Raw genomic sequence first — 15,821 nt, 5'->3', positions numbered from 1 at the left:
GGAGCCGAAACGTTCGACAACTATATGTAAGACATACGACAATTAGATGTAAGATATATCAATAAATAGCACTAGAATAAGCTAAGACTCAATTAATAAGCGTGTATCATCATTTTAAAATTTTTTAATATTATTTCTATGAATTTTATATTTAATATTAAATAATAACTGTTTTATTGACATGTGATCAGATATTGCGACATATTCAAATATTGTGTAACATATGTAACGGACATATGTAACATATTCGGATATTGTGACATTTACCATATTTATTTTTCAATTTTTCTCTGATGTAGATAAAAAAACAACTTTTGTTTGAAAGCTTGCAACTTTGTTAATTCCTTATGTATTTAGAAAGTAATTAAATCCTAATTAAAATTTCGTTATGAAGTAATGCCGTCATATCCATAAGCTTAACACTAAAGATTAATCAATAATTATATTACATATGTTTGATTAAACTTGTAAACTGTTTTTGCGTGTATGCATGACAGTTATAAGAGCAATAATGTTAATGCTGCAAGCGACTTGTTTAATCAGACAAATGTTTGTGCAAAACATACGATGATTTGTGAACGCACTGTGTGTTACGTCATTCTAGTTGCGTGACAACTCCAATTAGCAGTAATATTGCGTTGTTTCGTTGTTACGATCGATTGTTATAACTTTGCGCGCGTCTGTCAGACACTATTAGGTGGTATTGCATAAGATTTTATTTTATCATATAAATACGTTTATCAAATATCATCTTTATGGTTATATTGCAAATGTAAAATTTATTAAAAAGTATTGATGTATTGTTTAGCTACATTTACTATAAAAAAATCGGGAGATTTACAGATGTATTTGCATTGTTGATCACGAGATATGTGCATACTGAGTTATTGCAGCAATTATACACATCGTAATATATTTCAATAAACTAAAATAATTACGCTTTGTGGGACACTTTGTGTTACTTTTAATATATGAGAGGGATGTATACATCTCTTTCAAAATACCGATGCAATTCGCAACAGCAATTTATTTTCATTACATGCAATCGTATTTTGCGGCATAAAATTGCTTACTCTGTACGATTGAATTTCTGGTTATTGGATTACATAAAATTACCCAAAGTATGCGCTCTTATGTGTAAATTGTTTGCGTAACGTGAATAATTGAGTTTTTAAAAGCATACGCAAAAAATTGAAAGCTACAATTTTTCACTACCGAATAAACATTAAGAAATCAATGAAACATTAACGTTGGAATAAAATATTAGAATCAAAGAACAAACAGAAAAATAATACTTGTAAAATAATAGATAAATAAATGCAATTATTTATATTTTTATTTCTTTTACTATAATTATCAAGATTCTTGCGGCCAAATAATGTTTCTCACGTTTTTGAAAATAATGTTTATGACATCGAAATGGAAATTTCTGAAGTTTTTACGCTAGAGAAATTTAAAATTAAAGGAATGTTGTCTCCGCAATTTGCTCGATTCTGGAGGAGAATATTAAGTAGCAGTCGTTATGCCGTTTGTTGCAGATACATGGCCATTATGCATCCCCTTAGACACCATATGTCTCGCAAGAGAACGGTGATTATTTTAATTTTAATTTGGGGAATCTCATCAGCACTAGCGATTCCGTGCCTTCTATATTCCACAACGTCATTGCGCAGGTAAGCATAACAGACGACTAATACATTAAACGCGATTAATTAATTCCATTTTATTAATCTCAAACTATCCACAGCTTTAATCTGTTTTATATTATTTTAAAATATAAATTTATATTTGCACAGAATAGCAAGGAAAGTATAAATGGAATAAAGAATGCAGTGAGATAAATTTCCATATTTCAATCGGTGGATTCCGATAACAGCATCAATATTACATTCCTATCTTTTGTCTTACATTTTGCTCGTCACTTCTTATTATATAACAGATCATAGAATATTTCTTCAAGAACGTATTTTTGTACCCGGTACATTCAGTAATAGGAAATGTATCACGTTGCAAATGTGAAATTCCAGTCACGTCTACAAGGATATATTGCATGGCTGGAGCATGTCAAATCACTTACATCGTGTAATTTTGGACTAAATACGGAATGCGTGTGTCGAGTAATGTTTTACCTATAAATTTTTTACACCTTTTGTGTTTAATTTTAGAAATTGTGGATATAAAATTATATCGAGTGTAATCTTTATGATATTTTGCGCGTAAAATTTAGCTAGTTGTGTTGTTTTACCATGTTTTACCTCTATAACTTTTTTATATATTTTTTGTGTTTAATTTCAGAAATTAGATATAAAATTATATCGAGTGTAATCTTTATGATATCTAGAGCGTAAAATTTAGCTAGTTGAATAACAATATTTTTAATATTATTAGCAATATCTTATGCATATCTGCTCGAGTATAATATTATTTGCATCAATGCACATAAAGTATTTAGGTTTACAAAAATTTTATCTTCACGGACTATGCGTGGATTTATGCATTATATTATGTTACATGTATTTGTTCAATTTCCTGTTAAATGTTTAAAATCAATATAAGTCATTACAGAGTACGTGAAGATAAAATAAAGCATATTACATTTTTTGCTCAAACAACTAATTAAAATAAGTAAACAAACCAGAAGTTGTGTTTAAATCAAAATACTATTAATCAAAGAAATTTAAGTAAAGATCAAGTTTTCTTAATACTTATTAAGTTGTTTTATTTTTAAAAATTGTAGTATTTTGTTATTTTAATAAAGAGCACTGTAAGAGCATTATTCGTATTGCCGGCGTATTTGTTCAATAGTTTGCTCGCAGCCAGGCAACACTCTAAGTTTCTTATTATCCCGAGCAAATAGAAATGCTGACCCTTTCTTGGCCTATGAATTTTTTTCTTTGCTTATGACTTTTTTTCGTATTTGCAATTTATTCCGTTTATTCCATCCTTTGGACAACGCAATATTTAGAAGAAAAGAAATCAAAGGAGGTTGTAATTTAGAAAATAAGAAAAATTCGTATTTATTTGATAAAATTAATAAGAAACATATGTAATGGAAATATTAATTTTATAAGTCTCACCTTTCTCATTCTAAGCATATTTTGTGTTTGCTTTGCTGACTCCTAAAGCTGATCATACTCTATCCTTAAAGCCGACCTTATGCTTCTAAAGCTGTTTGTATGTTTTTAAAGTTAACAGATTTTTCTTCTTCAAAGAAAATTTTTCATGAATTTTAATCAGTTAAAAACAATTTTATATGTAATAAAGAATATAAATTACTCTTGTATCTTACTACCTATAAATAGCTATTGCAAATTGTTAAATATCGAATATTGCACGCAATGAAATTGTATGTATTTAATTTAAAAAAACAAGCAATATTTTATAAAAATAAAATGATGCGTGCAAACCCACGCGTGAGATGACTTTATTATTATTAAATTTTCTTTCCATTAAGTTTTTATGACAAATAAGATTTATATTTTCATGCGTCTTTTTACCAAAATCTATATACTTCACGTGTTCCATGCGTGATCAATGTTCCGTACAAATAGCTTTCAGCTTTTCACATTGTTTCTCTTTTTATATCCCCCTCGTTTTACCGTCCCTGATTTTGATAACACTCTGAGGAACTTAAAAGACTTTCAACTTTTATTAATATTTGATGATATTTGAATGTACAAAGAGCGTACTCGCAATAATCGATTCGATATTTTTTAATGTCTTTCTCTCTCTCCAGATATTATTTATTACTCCAACCATTATTCATATTAGCTTCCAATTGCTGAGGAGAAACTAATGAATAGTCAATTGCAGATATTCTAATGGAACGACCAGAATCGCCTGTTACCTGCTGTGGCCCGACGGCGGATATTTAAATAGCACGAGGGAATATTGGTAAGTGAGCTTTATTGCACGATGATCTTCTTGTGAAATCTTCTATGAATCTCGGTGTAATTTAAAAAAATTTGTAAGTTTGTGCACGGAATTGGCATTATCGGGCGCTCCTTAGGAATGTCGTGCACGTGAAATCGCGTGCGGAAAGAAGTTCCTGTAAACTGTGTACGCGGGCCGCGAACGCTATTAGGAATGCGAAAGAGATTGAATCGACGATTACTCTAAGAAAGTAAGACAGGAAATTGTTGTGCCCCTGCTATCAACATATCGCCGGGGAATAATGAAAGCAATGGTTCGGTCTAATTCGAATGATTATATTTGATCCCTTGTCATGGGCGCCATTGTTTGTGTCAATTGGGAGTCATTAGCAATTAAGGACCTAACTGTCGGTTTGCTGCCTACTATAACCTATTGTCACTCGAAACAGGATATTGAGATTACAGGATAATTGTTAATATAAATAAATGGATTAACTCGGTTGTAGGTAAATGTAGTATGCAAATGTAGTATGCAATGTATCCCAGAATATGGACAAAAAATCTAAAAAGCGTTACTCCATGATTAATCTTCATTTAGGAAATTAATAACTTTATGCTAATAGAATTTATGGTTTAACTATCTGCTGATAATTAAAAAGTTGTTGAAAAAAAGATCAAACTCGTTGTTTGTGAGAATAACAAGTTTGCTAAATAAATGACATTTAGGAGAAAACACATACGATACATATCCTGCTTATATAATATCCGATAATACGAAAGTTTAGATTTTTCTCTGAGTAAATAGCGATTCAATTCTCAAAAAGTTAAGTTACTTCTTTCAGATAAGCATTCTTCGAAATTAAATATTGTTTCCGAAACTTAGCAAAATCGATTTAAAGTGCGTATTATATTGCCTGACAAAAGAAGAAAGGTGGGAAGAGGAGGAACTGATACAGGGCACAGAGAGAGTCAATATTAAATACGATTCAGCTTTTCTTTTGTGTGCGGATCTCGTAAACAAGACGAGACCAATTTAAAGAAGGTTCGAAGGTTTGTTTTTCTTCTTTATAAAGAAAAAGCTATTACGAGAAGTATGTAAAAATTATATAACAAATAAATCTAGACGGAAATAGATAAAATTATGAAAATAAATACTAATTTTTTGTATTATTTTTGTTATATTTTACTCATCACATATTCTTGACAAGTTTGCAAGATTGACTAAAAATTTTGTAATTAATTTATCAAAAATTAGAATTATCAGAAACTAAAATTGTGAATAACAATGATCATAATGATCTTATTTATAAATCTATAAGAAAAAAGTTCTTTTCTAATTCCGAATCAAATAAGGAATACCTATTTCTTTTCTTTGAAAGCGGATGAAATCTCTGTCAAGTTATTCAGAAGGGTATCTTGTATACATCATACGAGTAGAACTTTAGATGTCTTCAAAACTTCCATTTGTCGAATAGTCTGGAAACTTACAGTCGTTATCACGATACACTCTTGTTTTACATCACTGAAGTTTACGTACAGAATACATATCTCTCTTTCTGCGTATCTACGAAATGTCTTCAAGTAGAATCTACTTAACAACGGATACAACAATTTCGCAGAATCTAATAGTGCAGAATTCGATAATTCGAAACACTTCAGCAGAGAGTTGATATACAATTCTCAACATGATGATAAGTCAAGTTCTGTACGGGTTTTGTCCATATCAAATCTCAAGCAATTTCACAGAATGTTCTTTTTATGTGCAATTTAAGTTATCGATTTAAACTCTTGTTATATCAAACAGTCACTGTGATTGCAAAGGCATATAAAAACTTTTTTAATAAAACTTGCGTCTCTTAATAACGATTCCATGTTATCTCGATGTCTCGAATTGAGTAAAGTAATCAAAAATTTTTATGGTTATTCCTGCAATATTTTAATTGAATAAAATATTAGATTTTTTTTATATATTGTATTTGATTTTCTTATTACTTGTGTTTCACGGAATACTTCGTACGAAACATTTTGTAATTCACAAATATTAAGAAAAAATCCATTAAATAAATTTTATTTGTTACAATTTATTTATATGTAACATCTAATTATTTTTAATTGGAATTATAATTAATTCCTAAAAAAATGGTGTAAATAATTCACGCAAGATATAAGCAACTTATTTATTTTATAAAAATGAGTTGTTATTTTATAGGATCGTGTAATCTTATGTGTTCGAGTTTTAAATTTATAAATTACGATTAATCATATAAATTGAAATTTGTTTAATCCGAAGATAAATTCTTTTGCAGCATGCTCTTAAATATATAACATACTAATCTAGAAAAGTAGATTGTATGTAGCTATTACTGCTATATTGCATTTTAAGCTTGAGCATATACCTCAATTAATAAAGACAGATTTTCTGCCGTTCTTCTTGAGTAATCGTCGTTGCTAGACGCGTATATCTTAGAAGCGAGTTACGGTTTTAATAAAACTCGGTGTGATAACAATGTGTCGGCACTTTTTATAGTTTCATATAAATCATTTGCTCTACAGCTACAATCTCCTATTCCTCACCGTTACGTATCTGATTCCCATGACAGTGATGGCTGTCTGTTATACATGCATGGGACTAAAGTTATGGGGTTCACAATCTATCGGTGAATTAACTCACTACCAGAGAGAATCAATGAGATCTAAGCGCAAGGTATGCTACCGAGATTTCAACTTTTTACATTTAAGTAATATTTTTTGCAATGTCTCGATGTAAATAATGTGCAAAGTATGTAGATAAACGATCGCAATCCATTAAAGTTTGAAAGGAAACATTTTTCCGCATATTACTGCATTATATCGAACAATCTCTTAAATTCTTTCGAAAATTAAAGACGTGTTAACATTTTTAAGAAAACCAACTATAAATGAAATTCTCGAAAAAAATGTAAGAGAAATCCTCGAGATTCAACGGGCGGAAAATTTAAAAATGTGCTTTAATAAAACTAGGTCAAGTCACGGTTATAAAATAGGAAGTTTATTTAGAATCTGCACGCAAATCAAAAGCAAATATATGATATGAGTTAAGCATTAACTTTCGTATTTTAAATTAAACCTTAAAATGCGTTCAGTATTATCGCACTAATAACTAATTGTAAACACAATACGAATGTTGTATAGTTGCCTATTAGCTACAAACTTGAGAACAATAGGTTTCCATTAAGTCTTCCTTAATATCTGTGCTTAACACAGCATGCTACAATGGACCTTGTTGAATATAAGTTACCGAATTAAGTGGGAATAATTGTATCTGCAAACGATTCTTGCAAATATTGTCTTTACGCAACTGTACAAATACAACCATTTGTCAAAATTTACTACAAACTTGATAAATCACTACTAGACAAATTTTATACAATTTCTTCTAAAATATAAATTTGATTTTTAAAACTATTTAAACGATTTTAAATTCGTCGAAATATTTGCAGTTAAGAAAAACATATATTAAGTAGGCACATGTTTTATGATATTTTCTTTACTTGTTACAGGTTGTAAAAATGTTTATCGTTGTAGTGATAATATTTGCGGTGTGCTGGTTACCATATCAGGGGTTCTTCATTTTTGTGTATCATTATCGTCATTATGTAGAAAAGAGTTACATACAACACATATATTTAGGCTTCTACTGGCTCGCAATGTCCAATTCTATGGTTAATCCACTCATATATTGCTGGATGAATAACAGGTATTGCATTCTTTTTTATAATATAAATAACATTTAAATTTTAGAAATATGAATTATATTGAATTTTTGCTAAAAAGATAGTTATATAAATCAATTTTGTTTGTTTTATAAAATATTGTGTTTGTTTGTAATTATAATTTATTGTGTTTGTTTTATAAAATCGATTAAAAGATTTTTTAAATAATTTTATATAAGTCAGAAAATTAAAAAATTAGTTTGTAATAAAAATAAAGTTATCACATTTTATTATATTTCAAGATTCTTGATGCTTTTGGAAAATTCATAGATACTAGCGTTTAGTTTCCAATAATTAAAAAAAATCAAATATTATTTTTACACTTTAAATTTTTACAGTTTATGTAACAAAACTAAATAATATGCGTCTTAAAGCATAAAATATAAGTTTTTATTTATATTTTATGCATTAATGCGTCTTTGATTTATAAAAACATTTTAATGAGCGCATTTCTAAGAGATAAAACCAAGTTTTGCAGCTAAATTAATGGTGGAAAACGATATAATGGTTATTAAAAAAGATTTATATAAATCTGACCCAAACATCCGATTATACATATGCTCCTATGTACTCTAATTATGTGTATATGCCTGTAACATAGTTGATGAACTGAATGTAATCTCCAGAAGCGTACAGATTTATTATGTCTAAAAAGTGATAAATGAAACGAAGAACGGTTCGAGATTAAGATTGCTGCAAACAAGATTGCAATATATTGACAAGTGTGCAATGAAATAACCGCACGATGTGTGAAATAAAAGTGTAGTCTTTGCGTTAACATTAAACCGATTGAATCCAAGCTTTACGAATCAGATGAGATTTACGTAAATCCTAGTAATTCAATCAATCGATATACTTTGAAAAATTGGACAAGTCTGGATTACATAAAGCAGTGTCTAACAATTTAAGAGAAGAAAACAGGACTCCTGGATTAACGCTGTCAAAACATAATTTCTTATCTTAAAACTTTACTGCAAATATTTACGTAAAATTATCCAAAAATAAATAACTGACATATTTAATATTGTTTCGAAACAAATATTATAAATTAATCGCTTTCTTCGCAAAAAATATATGAATTAATTTTTATCAATAATTACATTTTAACATAAAAAAAAAGACTTTAGTAAGAAGACTAATTTATTAAATAATAAGACTTTAATATAGTAAAAATTACGTGGAAATTTTTTTTCACAGAACAATTATTATATTTGTTATAAAAACGATTACTAATGATTATAAACTTGCACAAAATTTTGAGAGAACAAACCAGTCGGCGGTTGCTTCCTTAATCAATAACGCGAGTAGCATTGATCCCTTGGTTAACCACAGAGGTTCAGTTTACATTCTAATTATACATTTCCACATTTGCGTATCGATTCTCGACAGCCTAACTATTTCGCCGGTGTACATAACATTGAATGTTCGAATTAGATTTATTTAAGTATTCTGCAATAATTGCAATATCATCACTGCAATATTACCGTCATTAACTGGGTCATCAAACTTATTCGTGTTTTTTTAAAGTGCAATTATTATTTTGTGCCGTGATGCGTTCATGCATGAAATGAAAAATAGAAGTTAAATTCCACCTGCTGAGTTTTTTATCCGAAAACGGATCGCGTCTAACAAACGCAATATGATCGTCGCCATTAGATATCCTTGCTTCTTTTTTATTGCACCCAGAAGAAATCTTGTTATTAACGTCTGCTATCACTTACACCCTTAGGTGTTCCTATTAGTGCCGAGATGTTCAATAATCTTTCGCGTGTATCACCGATAATTATATATCCACAATAATTGCATCTGATATAATATAATTTTGAATGATAGAGAGAAATTAGTGGAAAGATTTAATTAGTTATATATATTCTAACGCTTTCAGAAGTATAATATAAAATAATTAAACGTACTTTGACTAATAAGAGGTAGCTTATAACAGAAAAGCATATATTAGAAAACAATGCCGCAAAAATTTTAGAAAGCATGTTTTTAATAAAGTTAAATAAATAAAAATTTATTTATGAAACAAGTATAATCTTTTAAATAAAGAATCTTTAATAAAAGATTTGATAAGTTTAAAATTTAATCAACTATAATAAATTGTCATTATCATATAATTAGCGGTATCACTATATTTTTATCTATATTATTAACACAACATTAATACAAACCTTAAATTAAATTTATTTTGAAATAAAGTTTTGTGTGATTTTATGTAAAATTTTGTTAGTGTTGGAAATAGTATAGTATTTATTATCACTTTTAACGAACTTTTGACAATGAAAAATATCTACCTGTTCCATTAAACTGAACGTAAATAGAAAACATTTCTACGACTTGGTATTTTGTGTTGAATTGATTATAGATTTCATTATAGATTTGACATCTTCCATTATGAAAGAACAATAGTAGAGTGTATATTTGCATTCTCCACTATTGCATATTTAACGAGCGATATGTACTACTTTCCCGTAATACACAGAGTTGCGTGAATTCCATTATTTCTGTGAAATTTAATATCGCGCAATCGCGTAACAATCACAAATGGATTTCATAAAATGACGGTTCTGTAAAATCAACTGAAGGCACGTTTTCTGGATTTTACTGTTATTCTGATTGATCACAAGTAGTCTGCAACAGATAATACATGCAACAGATGTGTTATCATTTATAAATTGCAAAAACAAGGAAATTGATTAACGAAATGCGCAACGCTGATCTTTCAATTTTCATGTTTATTTGTTGATGAAAGGAAATAATTTTATTTTATCGTTTTATATATTAATGAGCAATTTTAATTCTAATTAAAGTCAATAATGTCATAATAACTTATATCACAATATATAATACATAGTTTTAAAAAGCAAAATTGAAAATCCTATCTCAGAAATTAATTTGCATGACAACAGGAAATTGTTATTTATTTTTATACCTTTTTAATATTTTTTACTTAAATAATACGTAATTATTATTATATTTATGAAGAAATATTACTGTTAGTTTTTTACTATTTGTCAAGTTTATGTCAAAAAGTTTCTTCTGTTTTTATTTTTTTCGACAGGATATCTATCAGTAAGAACGTGAAATAATTATTAGGTCATGGTCTTGAAATGCCTTCGATCGAACTAATCGAACTATACAATGAAGAAGTATTTGCACATTTGTAATATTCGATTACTTCAGAAACTGATTAATTCAGAGAATCGCTCACCGTCGAACGATTGAAATGGATCGATTACCTCCGACAAAAAAAGTGGTTGTACAGAGGAAGCGTGCAATTTTTCGATATAAGTGATATTCTTTAAAATTATACTAGATTTATAATATTAATAAAATTACAACTATTCTGTGATGTTAATAATTCTTTAAAATTATACTAGATTTATAATATTAATGAAATTACAACTATTCTGTGATGTTAATAAAATTTTAAGAATTTGCTAAAATTAATGTTAAATTTCTATTTCAATTAAATGTTAAGATATTCGATTTTTTATAAAGTTAAGAAAAAAAACAAGATTAATTTTTGAAAATGGAATATTAACAACTTAATAACACACAGTTTTATAAGTTAAATGAAAAACTTAAATACTTAATAGTAAGCAATCTACGTTTGAGATTATTTTCGTATATATTATTTATCAAAAAAAAAACAGTTTATTCTGAATTTCTCTGAGTATTCCGAATGAGCTATCAAGAAACTTAGGTTTGCGCTTAAATCAAATAAGAAAGTACATTGTTTGTTTGAACTATGTTTATGAAAATCAATACATTCTATATGTCATTATTTATAACAAATCAATAAATGTTATTTACTCTAATTATATCTTCAGTAAGAAAAATTTAACAAAAAAATTAAAGAAACTTATTTAAAACAAAGAATTTTTATTTTACTAAAATTGTAAACTTTTTAATTTTTAAGAATCTTAATCTCTGTTTTTTAATAATAAATTATCAATCAAAGAATTAGTTTTTCTACTTATAAAAATCTCTATACAATATTCATAAGTACTATTTTTTATCACACAAATTGTTTTAATTTAAAATTTTTGAGAAAAAAGATTTATATATGAGATTTATATAATCATTCAATTGCGAAATGGTAGATGTAAAAATTGTAAAATATATGTATATGTCAAATGAAGAAGAGTATTTTTATTGTATATCCAATCTCAAATTGTAAATTTAAATCAATTTAATTGATATTATACAATATTCTCTGATTTAATTTGAAATTTTATGCATGTACACGGGCACACGCGTTATCTTTCACAAATATTCATTTACGCTTTGATTTGGTTAATTGGATGAATGAAGCATCATTTACACACAAATGCAGCCGTGCGCATCATAGAATACTCACTGTTTCAGGTTTCGAGTTTACTTTGAACTGGTAATCTGTAAATGCTACTGTCTGACGAGTCGGACAAATGTGCGACGCCATGAAGCTCAAGAATTGGCGGGGTTTCAACGTTCAGAGTTAGTTCCATGCAATTCGGGTGAGTATCTTTTGTACATTTATAGAAAGGACATCTCGTAATTAAACATCGCCCGTTTAGTAATTTGCATAAAACAACTGACGACTCGACTGTCGTTTGTCTGCCACTTGAATAAAATACGATAATAATTTTAGAATACCTATACACGAAACATTAGTAACTTAAAGAGAAATTTATTAAAATCTTTTCTCTATATATTTTTTATTTATAATAAAGTATGCAATTTTCTATGTTTCCATGTTTTTTCTTGTATAATCTGCTACAAAAATTTAATAAAACTATCTTATTGACAACGCATGGTGTCGCGTCTAACGATTCGGGCAGACAGCGTCAAATTGTCGAATTGTTTAATCCAATACGTCAAATACAGACAGTATCGATTTTCTTAGAATAAAAGGTCCGGTGAACAATATTGTGATGCGGATATCTCGCTTTTGACTGCAAAAGGTTGAAGTCATTTATTTTTCTCGCCGGAAATAGAATATTTTATACGACAGGACACGCTTTCCATCAGCACTTTCTATGCATTCCTTACTAAAAATATCTTTCTACCTTCGTTCTTTACTCGACACAAACTCATCAATGGATAAAACTTTGTAAGTATATAGAGTGACTCAAGATATGAATAGCAATATCTTTTATCCATGCTCAATAGCCTTTAAATCTTAAAGGTAAAAGGAAACTTTCTTTCGTTTTCTCGCTTATATTCTTAAAATAATAACAGATAAGGTGACGTGTTTGCGATGATAATAAATTCAGCGTTGCAAAATTGAAGTTTTGGATAAACTCTAAAAACACACGTTTATACAAAAAATTCTCTTTTTTGAAATTTTTAGATTTAACATTCGATGTTGTATATTTAAAGATTGAACATAAATAAAACGTATCTCGTTACTCACAGTTTGTCATTTTATATAAAAACAAAGTTTTATCAAAATTAATAAGTTTGTAAGTATTGATAAATGGATCATGTCATGATAAATTTGCATGTCAATTTATCACTTCTTATTTCTAAAAGCTGTTGTCTTAATCGTAAAAATACACACATGCGGTAATATCTTTGCATGTATTTGAAATATTTATTTTAATAAAACAGGGGAAAAATGCATTTATTATATTTTATTCTTGTAATTTTTTTGGGACTTGGAGCACTTTCATTATATGGTGAGAGATGGGTATTCTTTTTTTAGAACATTGTACATATATTTGCAGCGACTATTTCAGGTTTATTTAACTTAATGCGACGACTTTATGTAGAAAAATGTTATCATAAGATCTCGGAGACAGCAAGATTTGAAGTCACCACGCCATATTTTCGTGTCAATTATATGTGGAATTTTAGTCTCTAGGCAACCAGAATCCAACGTATTGTTTAATCTAATCTTATCCTCATTCTCACAATAGATTCATCTCTCGCTTTATACAAAAGCACGCTACGATGTTCAGCTATCTAAAGAGCTGTCTAGATTCAGCGTCATCCGTCAAAATATTATGTTAGTAGATAAATAGCAAAGGCTATAGATTATCCGTAACACATTTGCAATATATAAAGTATAATATAATCTTATTATATTTATATACATATATGTAATGCAGAATAATACGTTTGCATGAATATATACATAAACGTGATGAGAATTAAGAGAATTATTTACTAATAAATTAGTAATAACTAGTAATTATGGACATGTATTAATATTTTACATTTATGTAAATGTACTTTAAGTTAAATTTATGTCATATTATAATAGACTCAATATATGTATATATATATATATACACACACATAACCCCCCCCCCCCGCACATACAAACATATAAAATAAAAAAACATATTTTTTTTTAAATCAAATATTACAGATCTAATCTGCAGAAATGGTCCTTTAAAGGTAAAAGCTTTTAAGCTAAAACCGATCTAATAGTAGCCTGAGCGTGAGCCAATTTGTCACTCCCGACTTCAATCATCTGCAGTGGTCGCAATTTACGGCTCGAATTAGCTGTATAAGAGTCAGAGAAAAGTGCTACTGAAACGTAAAATTCTTTGATACTGTGAGAATATAAACTTTGTCAAAGAATTATTTATATATGCGGTTGCAGATTTATTCCTTTTAGTCACGAAACATTAAAAAGTATTTGAAGAAAAATGCAATAATGCAGTGTTAAACTTGAAAATAAAATAATAGAATTTTGCAATGCAGAATTGGAGAAAGTTTATTTTCTGCTATGCGTATTCTAGGCCATGTCTTTAGCTACGAGAAAATAGTTTCAGCAAACATTAAATCTGCATTTGATTTGTTTCCAGCCCGTTTCAGATCGACTTCAATCAAGTGGCGACAGAGCACGGCGGAGAGCCAGGTACAAACATTCAGAATGAATACCCGAACAATGTGCGAGAAACTTCAGTTTAAAGAAAACGTTGCTATCATCTAGCTTAACTATACATTACGAAAACGACGTATCTGTTATAAATAATATTATAATATTATCATCTTCATGCTTTACGACGAGCTTTGTCAAAAGTAATCAAATGTTATAACGCAGTTCTGATGGCATTCCATCGCTGAATGGCCAATAATAATAAATTAATGAGTGTTCTACTTTATCACGTCAGTTTTTCAAAAGTATTATTTTCTTACCTACAGACGAGGCTGACGAGATTATAACAGAAAAAGTTCGATGTTATTTGTGATTTAAACGTACTTCGTAATATATAACGTAATTGTATAAACATATGTCTTGTATATTCATGATTAAATTCGCCGCTCTCAGAACTATTGTTACTATTATATTATGACAACGAATTTCTGTAAAAGCTATGGAATAAACGTAATTTGTTCAGCAATACATAAATGTTGTTTTGCTAAAATTTTATTTGTAACGTTATTTATGACAGTTATTGATAACGTGTCATTTATTTTTCATGTTTTAATTTTTAATATTTTTAGAATTATGTAAAGGTCTAAAAAAACTGATTAAACAAATATTTTGCGTTATACTGTGACGCACAAAAATATAACATAAATATAAAATAACTTATAAAAATTTGCTTAAAAATGTTATTTATTAGAAAACAATGATTATTTAGTGGAAATATTTTTAGCATCTAATGCCGTATTTTCGCAATATGCTTCAAATAAATTTTCTTATTATTTTATAAATGAAAACATTTTAATTAATAGATATTTCATATTAGCATTATTTTATTAAAGCATCATGAAATGAGCCGCGTTATTACACACCGCTTTTACCACACTATTCTTTAACTACTAAATTATTTTATATATTATGGTGAAAAATTATTATTCTCATTAACGCGTATAAAGGCTTGTTAAAACTTTGGAGTTTTCATGGCATATTGTCCGCCGTTTTTAAAATACAATTTACAATAATAAAATGATAATTCATTTGAGAAATTTTATAAAGTATACATTTTTTAACTTTTTTATGTGTTCTATTTTACTTTATCCGACTTTGAATTTAAAATAATCAAAAAAGGAAAATATTCAAGCGTGATTGTGTTGTTATATAGTAAGAATATAATTTTCAGTTTTATACTATACTTTAATATTAATTATATAATTGTTTAACCCATCTATTATCATAAAATTATTATTGCAATTCATCTGCTTCATCTCCAACGCAAGGTCAGAAGTTATTTGCATTATTAATTAAGTGCAAGTGTGTGGTTGACATATG

At 28.2% G+C, this 15,821-nt stretch overlaps 1 protein-coding gene across 1 annotated transcript in view; it reads left to right on the top strand.

Moving 5' to 3' along the window:
• Positions 1 to 14,975, top strand: part of LOC105677092 (Tachykinin-like receptor at 86C) — a 49,984-nt gene extending 35,009 nt beyond the window's left edge. The window contains exons 3-8 of the mRNA XM_012375468.2: positions 1,539 to 1,673; positions 3,814 to 3,894; positions 6,426 to 6,576; positions 7,412 to 7,608; positions 11,999 to 12,126; positions 14,428 to 14,975. Of these exons, the coding sequence (XP_012230891.1) occupies positions 1,539 to 1,673; positions 3,814 to 3,894; positions 6,426 to 6,576; positions 7,412 to 7,608; positions 11,999 to 12,126; positions 14,428 to 14,555 (820 nt within the window). The 3' untranslated portion in view covers positions 14,556 to 14,975. The remainder of the gene's footprint in view (positions 1 to 1,538; positions 1,674 to 3,813; positions 3,895 to 6,425; positions 6,577 to 7,411; positions 7,609 to 11,998; positions 12,127 to 14,427) is intronic.
• Positions 14,976 to 15,821: the final 846 nt, after the last annotated feature.

This window comes from Linepithema humile, chromosome 6 (assembly GCF_040581485.1).
Source record: "Linepithema humile isolate Giens D197 chromosome 6, Lhum_UNIL_v1.0, whole genome shotgun sequence".
NCBI lineage: Eukaryota > Metazoa > Arthropoda > Insecta > Hymenoptera > Formicidae > Linepithema > Linepithema humile.
The sequence above is the reverse complement of the archived record's forward strand: the minus strand, read 5'-3'. Positions and strand labels throughout refer to the sequence as shown.